The 16,802-nt window shown below is 41.3% G+C and overlaps 1 protein-coding gene across 1 annotated transcript; it reads right to left on the bottom strand.

The window, feature by feature from the left end:
* Window positions 1-5,638: 5,638 nt before the first annotated feature.
* LOC113039330 (dual serine/threonine and tyrosine protein kinase-like) lies at window positions 5,639-15,830 on the bottom strand. The gene is made up of 14 exons (XM_026197217.1): window positions 15,220-15,830; window positions 12,147-12,550; window positions 10,434-10,823; window positions 10,149-10,344; window positions 8,641-8,876; window positions 8,480-8,563; window positions 8,237-8,413; window positions 7,327-7,456; window positions 7,084-7,240; window positions 6,833-6,965; window positions 6,643-6,756; window positions 6,412-6,526; window positions 6,130-6,264; window positions 5,639-6,056 (listed from the first exon to the last, which is right to left on the bottom strand). Exons 1-14 carry the CDS (start codon window positions 15,383-15,385, stop codon window positions 5,893-5,895), a joined length of 2,601 nt encoding a protein of 866 aa, XP_026053002.1. The 5' UTR covers window positions 15,386-15,830; the 3' UTR covers window positions 5,639-5,892.
* Window positions 15,831-16,802: the final 972 nt, after the last annotated feature.

The following is a 16,802-nucleotide window of genomic DNA, read 5'->3' as shown; positions in this document are numbered from 1 at the left end:
GGAAAACACGTGCATGACAACAGGTTTCAGTCATTTACATCAGTCTATCATTCTTTAAGGTTTCTCATATTTGATGATAACATGATTTGCTATGCATTGCTCATAATGGATTCTTAGTTTAGTTGTGACAGGATTGTGAGGATTAATGAGGTTTTCAGTAGTGCAGTTCAGAAAACAAATAACAGAAAGTAACAAGTGTTTTTGGGCAAGTTCTTTAGAACCTGTATAGTTCCTTCCTTGCAAAAAGTAACCATGGATTTATTGTAGTAAAAATATTTGTTGGCATATTAATTACTGTGAGCTGTAATTATAAAAACACCATAGTTTTACTATAGTTACTGTAGCAGAACCATAGTAAATTTTCGTAGGGGCCAAGGGAATGTTCAGAATATTATTGGTGACGTTCAGAGACTGGTGACAATTTGTTACACACACGACACACACACACACATATATATATATATACACACACACACATATATGTATGTATATATTATTTGAATATATAGCTAAATCAAGGTACTCCATGACTATCTACATAACCATACTTCGCGTAATATTGCCGTGTCATTTTCAAACCAGCGAGTAATGGCGAGGTAGCGTCTACACTACAGGCTTTGAGGGAGTAGACCATTTATTTATATTCTGTTCATCGTAATCCAAATCTCTTTGTATTTATACGGGATGTTGTGGAAATGCAACAATAAATGCAAAAACACAACATTTATATTCACTTTTTAATTTATATTAAAAGTTTATTCATCTTAGTGTCTACTTCCGCATTCCAATCCTGTTAATAGCGTCATAATTCTCTATACCAATAAGCTGTAAAATCGTCACTCATCTGTACACCAATAAGCTCATCTTAATCATAAACCAATAACCGCTGAGGTGGGCAGGGCGACACGTGTCGCTCCGCCCCAACGTGTCGCCCCGCCCCATCGTCCAGACTGCACTCTGGGCTACTTGTAATGATTGGCTATATCCAGAGACAGGCTTTATCTTAGAAGATCACTCGCGCAGAAAATGGAGCGAAATAAGTGATACAACAATAATATTGCAGTAAAATGGTTTAGATTTAGCTTTATAAAGACAACTATACTACATATCCAACTTTATATGAAAGAGCTGTCAGATATTATAGTCGTGTTTTTCTGTGTACCATATATCTAATTTAATCAACGATTTTATACTTGACTTTTTGCTTTATATCCAACTTTATATTTAGAGTTGGCTAATAATATAACATAATTGTACCAGATACCATATTGTGATGATAAGTGTGAAGTGTCTGAATCAGATACTGACAGTGTGTGTGTGTGTGTGTGTTCTCCTTCATGACACTCCACTGATCTGATCCACTGCTGAACGTGTTCACACTTCTGTTTACCTGACACGAAGCACTTCTTCCTCGTCCTGTCGTCTCATCGAAGACACATGTTGTAAACGAGCAGTTAAAGCTGAAGCACTGCTGGTTCTGATCGAGTGATGAATCATCAGAAGAACTGACTCCTGATTCCAGTCTTTCTCTGGTGTTCACCATGTCTTCTTCTTCTCCTGCAGGGTCTTTATTTCAACACGTCTATACTCACTTTCAAAAAGACTGATGTATGTTATAGATCAGCAGTGATGTGATTGTGAATATAAATCTTTGCTCAGTGTAGCTCAGCTCTGTAACACATCATGCTAACGCTAATCATTCATCTGAATCACATCTGCAGGATTTACACTATCACTGTGTAGAAATGAGTTTGATACAGAAAATGATTTCAGAATCAAACACACATTCAGAATTATGAGACGTAAACTCACAATTCAGAGAAAACAGATTGATTTGTGAGATGAAAACTTCCAATTTAGAAAAAATACAATCAGATTTGTACGACTGAAAAGTCACAATTATGTTAGAATTGTTTTTATACTGTTGCAGAGAGTCATCAGTGTGTGCCAGACAGGATCTTCTGTCTCTGACTCCTGTGTGTGTGTGTGTGTGTGTGTGCTCTCTGTCAAACACACACAGATGAAGTGAATCCTCAGTGTTTAATGTGTAGTCTCATCAGACGCTGGTGTGGTCTGGACTCTGAGCGCGTCTGAAGATGAAGGGTGTCCAGCGGCTCCAGGTGTTCAGGACACTGGTCTCTGTCTCCTCTGTCTCTTTCTCTGGACTCTGAGCTCGTCTGTCTCTCCTGAAGGGTGTCCAGCGGCTCCAGGTGTTCAGGACACTGGTCTCTGTCTCTGGACTCTGAGCGCGTCTGTCTCTCCTGAAGGGTGTCCAGCGGCTCCAGGTGTTCAGGACACTGGTCTCTGTCTCTGGACTCTGAGCGCGTCTGTCTCTCCTGAAGGGTGTCCAGCGGCTCCAGGTGCTCGTCTCTGTCTCGTCTCTCACACCTCGAGCAGATCGTCTGTCTCTGAGCGTCTGGATTCGTCTCTGAGCGTCTGTGGTGAGAGTGTGGTGTGGACCCAGGCTCCGTCTGTAAGCTGAACACCACACATCACTGCAGGAGACTCAACACAACTAACAACGTCAAATACAAATACTGTCCTAGATATACATACATATAATGCTTTACCTCAACAATTATTTTTTCTCTCATCAAAATAATAAATTCTCACATTAAAAAAATCTTTCATTCTTTGTAGTTTCTTAAACCTATCATGAGATTTTTTTCTTTCATCAAAAATATGTTTTTTATTTCTCAAACTTTCCTTCTCTTAAATTTCTCATAAATAAAAAATCTCTCAACAAGAAAAAGAAAATGTTTTTATGAGATAAAAGTTTAAGAAAAGTTGATGAGAAAAAACTTTTCTCTCAAACTTTTCTCATAAAAAAATTATCATAAAAAAAAGTTTTCTTGTCTAAAACAGAAAAAGAAAAAACATCTTTATAAAAAAACCTTACTTTTTCCTGTTTAGAAAATATCTTTTTTTTTTGTCTTCAAGAATGCAGCCAGTTTTTCAGGCCATCTATCTGTCTGTCTATCACCTCCTCGTCCAGCAGGTGTCGCTGCTGCACCGAACCTGAGGCTCTACACGAGATTCTGCCTCATTAAACTACATCAGATCACACCACTTCATGTGAGATCTTGCAATGTTGGAAACTGCACAATGTGTTATTTTTATAATGGAGATGAACGCTCATGGAAACTGTGCAATTGTTGAATAAAAAAAAAAAAAAAACTTACTGTGAGATCTAATGTCATATGAGACACCCGGAATTATATACAAGCTTTTGAATAGAGAACGTCTTTAAAAGGGGAAAACATTTATTATCTATATAATTTTTTTTTGATGACAGAAAAGTTTTTGATAAAATACATTTTTTGGATTAAAACAAAATTATGAGAGAAGTTTTTTTTATGAGGAAAAGGTTTTTTTTTTTCAGAAGATGAAAAAGGTGTGATGAAAAAATAATAATTGAGATGAGAACTACTAAGATTAAAAAATGAGAAAAAATGTGGTTAGAAAAAAGTTGCTAAGAAAAAAAAAAAACATTTTTAAGAGTTTTTAAAAAAATTTGGGGGGATTGCAGAACAAAGTTTTTTGATGAAAGGAAAACATTTTGATGAGAGAAATGGTTGTAATTTCAGGCTCATGAAGGATGTAAAACATTATTTAATCCAGATTCCTTCAGGATCATAGTTCTGTGTGTGTGTGTGTGTGTGTGTGTGTGTGTGTTACATTTCTCCACGTTCAGCAGGATGTGCAGGGTCTCCTGGTCCATAGCAGAGGCCAGCGGCAACGGCACCTGCACACACACACACACACACACACGCACACACACACACACACACACGTGAGCTCTGTGTTCTCTACACTGGGAGTGTTGGTGAATCTGAGGCTCACAGTGGATCTCAGCTGGAGCTCCTGTTCTCTCAGCACACGTCTGTACTCGGGGTCATCCGTGTAGAGCCGGGCTCGAACCCCTCTGCGCTGCGCCGAGCGCCACTTACTGATGAACAGACCGGCCGACCACACGGACAGATGAGCACCAGACTCCTCCGTCACGTCCTGAAACTACACACACAGCTCTCCAGATCTGACTGAAGTAACTGGAACTGATACACTACTGATTACAGGTAATATCGGATTACATCTCCAGAGTTACACGGAGGATAAATACCTTCTGGTCTTCATCTCGCGGTGACACTTCCACAAACCTCACGTGTCTCTTCTCCTGTCCTGATCTGTGTGTGAACACACACTCGTTTAGTGTGTGATAGTGTTGATAAACTCATCCTGATGTTGATATACTGAGGTACTTACACTGACGGCGTCTGAGGATCTACTGGAGTCGCCATCACCTCAAAACTGTTCAAACACGGTTTTACTACGGCTACAAACAAGGTTACTGTCGTTAAACCACAGTCGACTAAATATAACCATGGGTTTACTACACTAACCATAGCTCAACCATGTTATTTGTGGTACAACTGTGGTTATACAAATTATAATCAATCAGAATCAGCCAAAAAAGACATAAAAACGGTAAAAATACTACTTTCATTTTACTATGATAAAACTATGGTTAATTTTTGTAAAATATGGTTCACTCGCAGGTGATCTTAAGCTTATTTATTTGAAAAATAATATCATTTTAATATTTAAAATTTAAAATCCTCTTGGCGTTTTAGTGCCATTTAATAAATAAAATAAAATGATAAAACATGTAAGGATAAAGTCTTAGCTGAAAGCCAAGATAATTTGATAATAAAGTCAAAAGTGACGAAATATTAACAAAGTTTAATACTTTGAAAAATAATGACGAATAAGACTTCACTTACCTCGACAAACATCGAGCAGAAAGATTTATTTCGACCTTAAGGGTTAAGTTTCACTTGAAAAGTAAACAAACTAAAGAGAGATATGAAACATGAATCTTAGTCTTTATGTTATGACTAATTCAGACGATATAACAACTTCGACGCGCGAGTCACGTCAAGTCTAAACTCGCCTCAGAAATCGTCCGTTATTTGGCGCACTCCACTCACTGCGCATGCGCGCCAACGAACTCTTTAAAATGAACGAGTAACGTCATATACCTATATATTTTAGGAAGAGTCGTCAAATGAAGACATCCCGTATAAAAACAACGTCAATATGAACCTTGCGAATTGTGATTTCTTGAAAAACGCTATTTCACTGAAAAATTACCTGTGATAATGAATCATAAACTATCCTGCTAGGTAAGCGGTGTAGACTTTATTAAACCTTTAACTGTTAACGACGTTTACCTAGTCTTTAAATTTAACTAATTAAACTAAACACAACTGTTTGTTATTATATAATTGTAGATTATATATATATATTATCAGAAAATGTTGAATAGTAAAAGCGTTAGGCTACTATAGGACTGGAAGAAAATATTCAAGACTATCCTGTCTTTGTAAGACTACTTACTATACTAAACAACCAGTGATTGATATTGAATTACTTGCAAATAACCCTATAGTAAATATGTGTTAATATTACTCAGTAGTTATTAATTATAAGAAGAAAATCAAGTCGATCTTAATCTGAAAAAGTTTTGTTTTGATAATATTAAACTCCCTCATCAGCTCTGCTGGATGTTTTAGCAAATCACATTTAATAAACTTTAATAATCAAAGAAGCACAGAGGAAATCAACACAAGTGCAGAGGTGAATTCATCCAAATGATTTTATTAAAAAATGTCAGGATAATGTAAACCAGTTTAAACACCATCTAAAAATCAGCAGTTCAGTTTATCTGTAACACAAACTCGACTACGAGTAAAACGCTCGGTCCTAGCACTGAATATGACACGCGTGATCAGGTTTGTTCAGAGGCAGACATCAACCTTCGTCTGTTTTCACACACAAAACAAGAGCTGCTTTCCTTTAGCGTCTCAAGAGGAGCATGCAGGGACATGAGTGTCAGTTCGAGTCCTCCAGGTTGCTGCACAGGCGTCCCATGATGCTTTGCAGGCTGGGCTGGACGATTCCTAGCAGGGGTCTCTGGGAAGGGTCTGCGCTCCAGCAGGCCTCCATCAGCTGCCAGCACTCCTCGTCAAACGTGGCCAGACGCTCGGGACGCGAGCCTGAAAGCAGCACACGCACACAGAGGTTACCCAGAGTTCACAGCGACGCGATCCGGCGACTGGCGATTGTTACCTTTCTTGACGTTGGTCCACAGCTGGTCTTTACTGGAGCATTTCTCAAAGGCTTCTGGGAGTTTAACGGAGCCGGAGCAGAGATACCAGAAGAGGATCCCAAACGCGTACACGTCGACAGAGTTATCGTACTTTCCTACGCCAAATAAACAAACACACGTACAATCAGAAACTAATGTAAACAATAACTACATTTTCAAAAACATAAAAATAAACATTTTCAATTCTAAAAAAATATAAAGACTGAAAGCACTCCTGAGTGGATCATTAAGCGGTCGGTGACCTGTGAAGAGCTCCGGGGCCATGTGGATGGGCGTCCCCACAATACTGCCCGACATCATGGCCTCGGGTTTACAGAAGCCCAGGTCAGTGATCTTCGCCCGGTTCTGCTTGTCCAACTGCACAGAAGAACACAAACACACTTTATAATGCCTTATAAAGCACTATGAAGGGTTATGATGTGTTATGATGGGATGTCGTCACAGAGAGTCAGATGGTAGACGCAGTTCCTCACCAGGACGTTCTTCAGCTTGATGTCGCGGTGTAAGAGACCCTGACCGTGCAGGAACCGAATCCCCTCCACCACGTCCAGAGCGATCTGAAGACGCTCCTTCAGAGACAGACCGGCCTGAGAGAGACAGAAGGGTCAATCACAACCACACACACACACACACACAGACAGACCGCCGGTGTGGTGATGGTACCTTCAGTCCGGTGTAGAGGTCTCTGTGTAACCGCTCCATGATCAGCAGAACCGCGACACTGGAGCCGCCGCTGTACGAGTGATCGATAACTGAGCCGTGGAGATTCACCAAACGATCGTGTTTCGGCAGAGACCTGACGGACACAGACAACTATACTGTTACTGGTATCAAACTAAAATAGAATTACATATAATAACTAGACGCATTATTATCATGATTATTAAAGAGTAGATGCACTGGAGTGTTGTTACCGTGTGTAGTGGAACTCGAGCGCGAGGTCGTTCCAGTGTTTGTCGTCCGGAGGAACGACTGACTTCAGGGCACACGGGTGACGTCCACCCCAGTTATCACACAGATACACCACACCGTACTGACCCCGGCCCAGCTCACGGCCCATCTTCGGCTTCCCTGAGGACACACACACACACACACGGACTCAGACTCACATCACACACACACACACCGTGTGATCCGTGTGTGTGTGTGTGTCTCACCGTGCAGCAGTATGTCTCGCAGCGATCGGCTCTCCAGTGACAGACGGGCGAGTCGAGGGGCGTGATCCTTCCTGACCCGCAACCACAGGTCTTCAGTTCGCTCCAGACGCCCCGTGTGACCCTCCTCCAGCTGCACACACACACACACACACACACACTCATCAGCAGGGGAGTCTCGTCACATTAACACCAATGACTCTAATAAACAACTGACAAATAGCATTTACAAAAATATTACAATTACAATAAATAGCGAAAATGTAATATAACTATATTAATAATAAACCTAAAGAATATATTAAATTTAACACTCATATTATAATAAAACGCATAAAAACATACATAATATAATTTTTATTTGTATGGTTATTTGTAAAATAATTTTAAAAAATGTCCAAAAATCATGTTTTGATTTTGTTAGTTAGCTGTATTTTTCAGTTAATTGTAACCTCATTAAAATACAGTTTGATTGAGATTAATTGGAATCCACAATGAAAAAACATGTTTTTTGAACATTTTTTAAATTGTCAAAAAATCTGTTTTTGGAAATGAACACTTCAAATAAATAAATTCTTGTGTTTGTGTGTATGGAAAAATATATAAAATAATTAATATATATAAAATATATAATACAATACATAAATTATTAATATAAATGTAGATAACATTTTTAAATATTAACATTTTAATATATCAAATAATTTAACGAATGAACTCTAAAGACCAATTCAATAATAATACAAATAATGACTTCTTTTTGTTGAAATTAAATATTTAAGTAGTAGCAGGACACTAAGTAAATGAAAGGAGTGTGTTGTGGTAGTCAGTGGCGTGAGCACAAAGCTCTTAGCTCTGATTGACCGGAGGAGTCTGACGAAGCACCCAGGAGGAGTATGCGCTGCACACTCACCTGTCGGAGCGAGGCGGCGAAGGCCTCGTGTGAGCTGTTGAGTCTGGTCCTGAACTGAGAGCAGATGCTCTTGGCCAGTTTGGGGGCGCTCAGGCTCTCGATGGCGTCCTGCGCGACCTTGCGCTTCCACTCGGCCGTGACGGACGGAGGATTGACCCACGTGATGCGGTGGATGATCTGAGGAGACACGAGCGTCAGCCGCCGCACCACACACGCCAGCGCAGGGCATCATGGGTAACCTACCTGTTTGATCTGCTCCCAGAAGAGCCTGGTGACGGAGGAACCCGAGTGGAAGGTCACCTCCACGTTATACGCCGCGTTCAGGATCTGACCACAATTACACAACTTAACTGTATTGTTCTCTATTACTGTATAGTGTGTGTGTGTGTGTGTGTGTGCTGCACCTGTTTGAGGTGGTTGGAGGTGACGTTGCTGCAGGACTCCGGTGTGCTCTTCTCCAGGCTGCCCAGGCATCTCTCCAGCGTCCCCACGAAGCTCTCTCTCAGGTAGTCCACCGAGCTGGTCAGTTTATTAGCCACGGCCTGATTGAGACGCACCACGATCAGGTCCTGGATCTGACTGATGCACATCTTGATGTCCTTGGAGCTCACCGGCTCGCCGTTAGACGACATGATGATGTCTGAACACACACACACACGCCGCTCATTAACACTGATGAATTCCCTGGGACACACAATAATACAGCAACTGGCATTGGATTCCCCTCTCTCTCTCTCTCTCTCTCTCTCTCTCTCTCTTTCTCTCTCTCTCTCACACACACTCTCTCTCACACACACACACACACACACACTAGTAATCATGAAGTTATTGCTGTAAACTGTTCTTTGTGTGTGTCTCTTTGAATGCAAATGAGCTGCAATGCCCCGTCCCTTTTGGAGAGGGGGGCGGGACCTTAACAGCTCCTGCCTTGGTTACTATGGCAACTACAAACAAAACTTAAACCCCTGTGAAAAAAAAAAAAACTTTGTATTTGATCTTTTCACAGGAATAATAAAATTTTGAAAATTATAAATTAAACATAAAAACAGAAACTAAATCAAGAATATAATAGTAATAAGTTAGGTCTTTTAAAATGTTTTTAAATAAAAACACTTAAAAGTTAATGAAGGAATAAACATTAATCAAACTAAAATGAAATGATAAAATAAACCAAATAGAAAAAACTAAATTAAAGAAAGTTAAGAGTTAAAAGAAATTCTAAACCTAATGTAAAATTAACAATGATAAAAAAAACTAAACTGAATTAATAAAAAATAAAAAAAATAAGCTAAATTATCAAGCTACATTAAAAACATAAATTATCAATTATTTAAAACATAACTTTTTAATTGCAAAAAAAGGCAGAAAGAAAATAAAAAAAAGCTAAAATGATGTAAAACTTTAAAATGTAATGCTTACTAAAATACAAAATAATGATAGAGTGAAAACTAATAAAAATAAACTGCTGAAATGATAAATTGAACAAAAATAGAAATTAAAAACTAAACTGTAAAGTTTTTAAACAATTGTCAAATGTAATTTTGTTTTGCTTATGAAATCTTCATGACATAATGAAAACTAATCAAAAACAAACAAAACTGAAATTATAAATATAAACTATATTTATAATTATAAAAATAACTTTTTTGATAAGTTAATGTGATTTATAAGTGCTGCGCTTGACAGAAATCTTCTGTGATGCCCTAACAGCTGGGACTAGTGCTCAACGCATCCATCCATGTCTGCTAATGTTTGATTCGAGACCTAGCGTCTCCTTCGAACCGATTCATTTTAATGATCTGAGCGATTCGAAACCGTAAACATGACGTAACACTGTTCACGAGCCGTTATATCGATGTCTTGTGATTTAAGAATCAAATCCCCCAGCTCCTCACTATAGTGTCTGTGTGACCTGTGAACTGCAGGTTAGCGGCGTCCTCCAGCAGCTGCTCCTTCATGCAGCTCAGCGTCTCCACGATCATGTCCTTCATCTCCTCCTGCTTGCGGTTAGCGATGGCCATCAGAGAGCTGTAGAGTTCTCCCTCCTTCTCACGCGTGTACTCCAGCCTCCGCGGCGTGATCTGAAGATCCCTCTGCATGTCGAACGCCTGACACCACACAAAACACAGCTTCCTTCACCACAAACACCAGCGAAAACACAGGAGTGAGCGAGAAAACATCCTACAGTAGGGGTCACCTGGTTGATGAAGAGGTCGAGGCAGCGGCAGTGGACGGTGTTCAGCAGCGAGGCGGCCTCCACCTGATGGTTCTGCAGCAGCTGTCGAGTGGAGGGCCCGAGCACACGCTGCAAACTGTCTCCCACCACAGGAGCCTCGCTCAGATCCAGAGACAGCAGCTGTCTGTGCAGGGCCCCGGGGTCCGAGGAGCCGCTGGAGACCCTGATGAAGCAGACGGGGAACGATGGGAGAGTCTCTCGCACCTTCCTCAGGTCCCTCACCTGCTCAGAGCTCAGTGTGTCTGTACTGACGGAGTAGAGGATGATGGGAAGGATCCCGCGCCTGCAGTCCTCCAGAGACTCCTCCACCGACTGGACACCACGACACGGGAACACCATCACCTTCACCTCCTGGACACACACACACACTCAGTAAGTGAACACACACACACACACCTGGCATCACCTCACACCATGTGAACTAAACAGTCAAATAAATGCACATACTTGCTCAATTAAATCTGGTGAACGTTTGTAAATGAAAACCACTAAAACTAGCTGAATACTGCCTAAACGTAATGAATGTGGCATGACAGAATATATTTGATGTTTTTGTTTTGATACGTATAGACATACACATTACACAAAATACACTAATATACAGTATATATTTAGTTTTAAACCAGTTAACATCCACGATATTCTCAGACACTGCTGGTTACTGGATAAAAGCTTTCAAAACAACAGCTTTATAAAAGCGGTGTGGTTAGTTGTGGCTTGGCCTGGAGCGTGGGAGGCGTCTACATTAGACACGGCGGGTCAAAGTTCATCTGTTTGATTAATCCTGAGCGAGCGCGTCAGAGCCAGAAGAAAGAGCTCAATAGAGTCAGTCAGAGCCGTCTCTCTGGAACAAACACAGCCGGCGGAGACCAACAAACATCTGATTCAGACTCTACAGTCCACTAACATCTCTGTGCTCACTAGAAAACAGGCCAGTTCATGTGAGAGCAGACGTGACTCTAGCAGATGTGTGTGACGGGAAACATGGCTTTAAACACGAGAGAGAGTCATGACGGAGACACACACACACACTGAGAGATCCAAAGCTGATCTGATGAGTGATGTGCTGCTCAGAGTCTGATCCAGTGTGATAAACTGATCCATGACCGACTCTGATGTTTGACTGATCTAGTACTGATTCAAGATCTAGGTTTGTCTCAGTCTGAGTCTGATAGGACACTGATTGTGTAACAGTGTTTGTTCAGAGTCAGATCAGGATCTCAGTCTGATCTCAGAGATCTGAAACGGTCCAAACACAGAGCCCTGTTCAAAGAGGAAACCATCTGTGACCGAACCCACAGAGTATAGGACGACACACTTTTCCCGCCATTGGTTGCCATGGAGACACACACATCACCGTAGCAGCTCTGTGCACCAGACCAACAGATCCAGGTTACATAAACACCACATATCAACAGTGCGAACACAAAGTGTGGGATCTACCAAACTGTACTTATACGTAGGAATGTGTGTGAATATAAGCACCACTCTAGTGGTAGAAACGAAAGTGTTGGAATTTATCCAATTTCAAAATAATCAATGATTTCATATTTCAAGCTAAGCATTTGCACAATACGTGCATGATAAATACAGATTTTATTTGTACTTGCACACACTCTAAACTTAAATTAGTAGGACCAGTTAGAAATCTTTAAAGAAAAGTACTGCCCTGACCTGCAGCAGTGGGTGATGGAGCGTGACCTCCAGCTCGGCCAATCGCTGCGCAGGATCCTCACACTCCTGGATCTCCAGGTCCTCGAGTGGAACCGTGTCCCATCGTCCGCAGTGAGCCCCCAGCTGATGCACCAGCTCGTACTGTCCCGGCAGAGCCAGACTCAAGCGTGTCTGACGGCCGTGTGTGAAACACAGCTTCCTCCTCCTGCAGGCCCCGCCCTCCGGCCCACAGGCCCCGCCCACCTCCGGGCCCAAGGGGAGGAGCCTCTCTCCCAGCAGGCAGTTGAGCAGCTGGTAGCGAGCCGAACAGTCCTGGCCCAGGATGAGGATGTAGGGGGCGCTACCGAGCACATTCTGCAGATATTCCTCCTCGTGACGCGGGAGCGAGATGCAGCTGAGCTGACCTGACACACAGAGAGACACTGATGTTAACATGTAGCTCACACAGGGCTTAAAAACACTACACAAATCACAATATTGCACTACAATAACATTCAACTTCACTGCAAAAAAAAACTTGCCAACACAAGAAATACAAGGCACAAATATAAACTATACTACAAAAACATTTGCTGAGGAAAGCGATATCTTTGTCGTAACATTAATATCCTTTTATCTGTTATGTGTGATTTAACTGCTCAGTGCATTTGTCCAATGTGTCAAGCTGTTGTGGAAACTAAAAATAACTAGTTTGTAGTGTTTCTTTTTCAAAGTAAAAGTCTTTACTGCTGACTCACTCATAGAAACAGTCTCGTCGCCATCTAATGGCAGAACAATGTAATTACAATCACAAACACTGTGACTGTATCACACACCATTTCTCTGTACAATTACTAATGTGCTGAGGCGCTCTCTCTGTGGTTCAGGAGCGCAGAACATCCACAGAAAACACCAAAGCCACTTTACAAATAAGCGTCTTTATTAACAATCTGCACATTTATTTAAATCATGAACATTATCACCTGAAATCCTCTAAAAATCACATTCCATGACACAAAAACTGTAATATTTATAGAATGATACACAGAAATGAATGAAATTTACTGATCTGTTTCTGATATCGAAATTTGATAAAATGATGTAACTATTGTTATGAAACGGAATAAACAATTAATGCCAAATCAGGGTTATTATACTCTTCTAATAAAACTACAACCATAAAAAATGCCATTCCTTGAAAATAAATAAACGTTAACTGAATAATTTCAAAGAAAATGTATATAAAATTAATATAAATGAATAAAGTATCAGGTTGTTGCCAAGTCAGCATTCTTATATTTATTTAGTTTAACTTGTAGACAAAATATCTGACACTGAAATAAACAAACAACTAAAACTAATAGAAATGACAAAAAAGAGAAAAAGTAAAAGTCATCTATGATCAGAATGTCCCAGTGACTGTGAAGCAGACGTCTGATGATGAATGGAGAGAGAGAACACAGGGCTGTTCCTCGAGTCAGGAGTCAGGACACAAACACAAGCACAGCGTCCTGAGGCCTGCATCTCATGACCCGCTCGGAGACGATGGTTACTGGGTTATTATTAGGAAGAGCTCATAATCCCAGCGCTGCCTTACACAACCGCCGGCTCGCCGCCTAATCTGAGCCACCACAGATCTTTACTGAGATACTCATGCACAGAACAAACATGTGTTTACACGCAGCTCAGGGGCGTGGCCAGAGACACCCACGCTCTGATTGGTCAGAACCAGCGCCGACAGGCCAGAGGAACACAAACACGAGCGCGGGGTCTGGGAGAGAGAGCAGGGGTCACCTGAGACGGGTCAAAGGTCACGCCGTGATGCCGTGAGAGCACTGCTTCAGACACACTCAAACATTTCACTGAGAAACCAGAGGAAACTTACGTCAGACCTGCAAAACACCTCTGTGACGGGAAAGAGGATGACAACCGCACCCACACACACACACACACACACACACACAGATCAGAGCACAGTACAGTACGGGTGTCAGCGCTCATATTCTCACACTGACTCATCACACAGATTCCTCCACAGCACACACTGATCAGAGTGAAAACTAGTTTCAATGACATGAAAACAATCATAACTCTGAACCTCAAATACACTTTCTGATGTCTATCTCTTGATTTGGTGCTGATATGAGATTCGGACAACATTATGTGATGTCAGTGAATCAATGTGAGCTCATATGTGTGTGTGTGTGTGTCCTCATTAAAGCACTGAGGAGTGTTCAGTTCTCGGTTCAGTTGAATGTGTCTCTGTTCACAGATGTTAAGCTGCTTATTTCTGCACTAAATCCCATTTGAGACATGTTCTGCTGTTAACACTGAACCTGCTGCAGGACACACACACACACACACACACTATCAGGAATCCCCATCACTGATAGCTAACACATTAACACACAAGCAGAGATCGACCGATAACCGATATCTCAAACCGATATTGACACTTTCATGTGTTGTATATTAGTCACAGATCTACTGATGACTGACTGTGATTGGTGTGTGTTTGAAGAGTAAAACCTAACGGCAGGATTTAAGCAACACATCTTTAAATTAAATTCTATTAAAAAGTCAATATCAGCCATTTTTACCCCAGTGTTGTTATGGTTAAACTAAAGCTTACAAAAACTAAAACTGTATTAGTTTAAATAACATTTTAACTAAAACTCAAATTAGAATGACTTCATAACTAACTGAATCATAACTAATAAAAACACGTGGAGGTGAAACTTATTTAAATTTATAGAAAAGTAAATTACAAGATTAAATATAAAATTGTAATTAATTTTTACATAAGTTTGACAAAAGTACTAAAAAGTCTATTTAAAAATACTACAATAAATACTATATAAATAGAACTTAATGCGTACTTAATTTGGCCAATTAAGAATGTGTAGCTTAGTTATTAGAAGGCAAATATATGTGTATTTAGGGAGGAAATATTATATCAAAAGCATAAATAAAAGTGAAACTTGCCGACTGTGTTCATATTCTACGCTAGCATGTATTAATATTTTCCATCAGCTTGTGTTTTTGTATTTTGATCTTTAGTGTCTCTGGACACCGGAAGCGGAAGCGGAGTCACCTGTGTCCAGCGCTGCAGGTGTGTTGCTGTGGTTCTCTCGGATCTCTCTGAAGAAGCTGAGGGTCTCGTGCAGGTTCTTCTTCAGGAGCACGTTGTGTTTGTTGTAGTGGCTGAAGGCTCGGGTCAGATCTCTGAGCAGAGGACTGTGTTTCTGCGGGTTCTCCATCCTGACCCGGAGCGAGACCCAGTGCGCGCGAGTCCGCGTCACATCTCCACACGGGCGCGCGCTGTTTCTGCAGAGGCCCGGATGGACCGAACCGATAACGCTACAACAACAACAACCAGCGGCGGTGTGTGTGTGTCAACAGTGCATCAACTCACGCACGCACGCAAACACTTACACACACTGCCTCCTCCCGTTAACTGGACCGATATCGGCGCGGTTCTGATCGGTAATACAAGCACACCCGCGCGGACCGGGTCGCTGCTCGCGCTTCGCGGCTGTTCGGCGACTCTTTCCCCCGCGGGCGAGCGCCGATCATCGATTATCCCGGTGTTTGCGTCGGGAATGTGTCACTTCTCAGCCCAAATACGGGAGTTCTGCGCTGCCAGCCTCCGCCGCCGCTGCCCGTCCATAGGCGAGAGAGGGACGCTCGGGGGCGGGGCGGGGCGCCACTGCTGCATGCTGGGAAATGCAGTCCGCTTTGCGTAGCGAACATAAACAAAGTACGTACTAAAAATATTTACGTAATTAGGTGAAAGACATTATTAAAAAAAAAAAAAGACCTCCACACACATTTCTTGCTGAAAATCCGAATGGTTTCCATTATTACAAACCATTTCAACCATTAAATCCATTAGAAATGAAGTGCTGTTATACATATTGCATTATAATAATGGAAGACGACTAATTACTAGAAAAGACCAACAGGGACCATTAAAACCAGTACAATTCCCATGTTAACCAGTAAAACCATTACAAATTATGTGATGGTTTCTATTGTTCTCGCCCCCGTATGAAAATTAACCATGGTTTTACAACAAATGAGACAAAAAAAAAGAAAAGAAACTTGGTTACTATAGTTAAACCAGGGTAACCTCAAATGAACCATAGTTTTGCTACAATATAACCATTGTTTAACCATGGTATTTGTAGATATAACACTGGTCAGTGATGGATACTCGATGGAGTCACTATCCTTTGGACTCGAGTCTGACTTGAGACTCCATTCTCTGGACTCGTGACTCGACTTGGACTCGTGGACTGATGAATCGTACTTAGAACTCGGACTCGAGGATATATAAAATCGGACTTGAGCATTCATCACGTTGTTTTTGACAAAAAAATTTATAAAAAAATGTTTCGTGCCCAAGACCGGCCAGGATAAATAATTTTCCCTCACAGACACTGCTACCACTCGCTCTCTTTGCTTGACAACACACTCACTGACGTCACTCACTTTACTTTTTTTCCAAAGCGCTCGGGCACTTGCAGGAAAGGATGAAGCTGATTGGTTAGTTCTTGTTACATGACCCTCAATGCGCTTACGGGTATTCTGAAAAGTTGAGATGTTTTTAACTTGATGCGATGCGGACGCGCCTGGATGCTTCCATTAAGAGCGCGCATACGTTTGCGCACATAC

The sequence above is a fragment of the Carassius auratus genome, chromosome 22 (genome assembly GCF_003368295.1).
Source record: "Carassius auratus strain Wakin chromosome 22, ASM336829v1, whole genome shotgun sequence".
Lineage (NCBI taxonomy): Eukaryota > Metazoa > Chordata > Actinopteri > Cypriniformes > Cyprinidae > Carassius > Carassius auratus.
This window is presented reverse-complemented; position numbering and strand designations above follow the sequence as displayed.

Bases quoted from the DNA above. Each gene is read 5' to 3' on its own strand.
- LOC113039330 (XM_026197217.1), bottom strand. From the start codon at position 15,385: ATGGAGAACCCGCAGAAACACAGTCCTCTGCTCAGAGATCTGACCCGA. The intron at 8,414-8,479 runs GTAGGTTACCCA...GTGTCTCCTCAG, and splicing joins TCTGGGAGCAGATCAAACAG to ATCATCCACCGCATCACGTG. The intron at 6,757-6,832 runs GTACCATCACCA...TGTCTCTCTCAG, and splicing joins ACCTCTACACCGGACTGAAG to GCCGGTCTGTCTCTGAAGGA.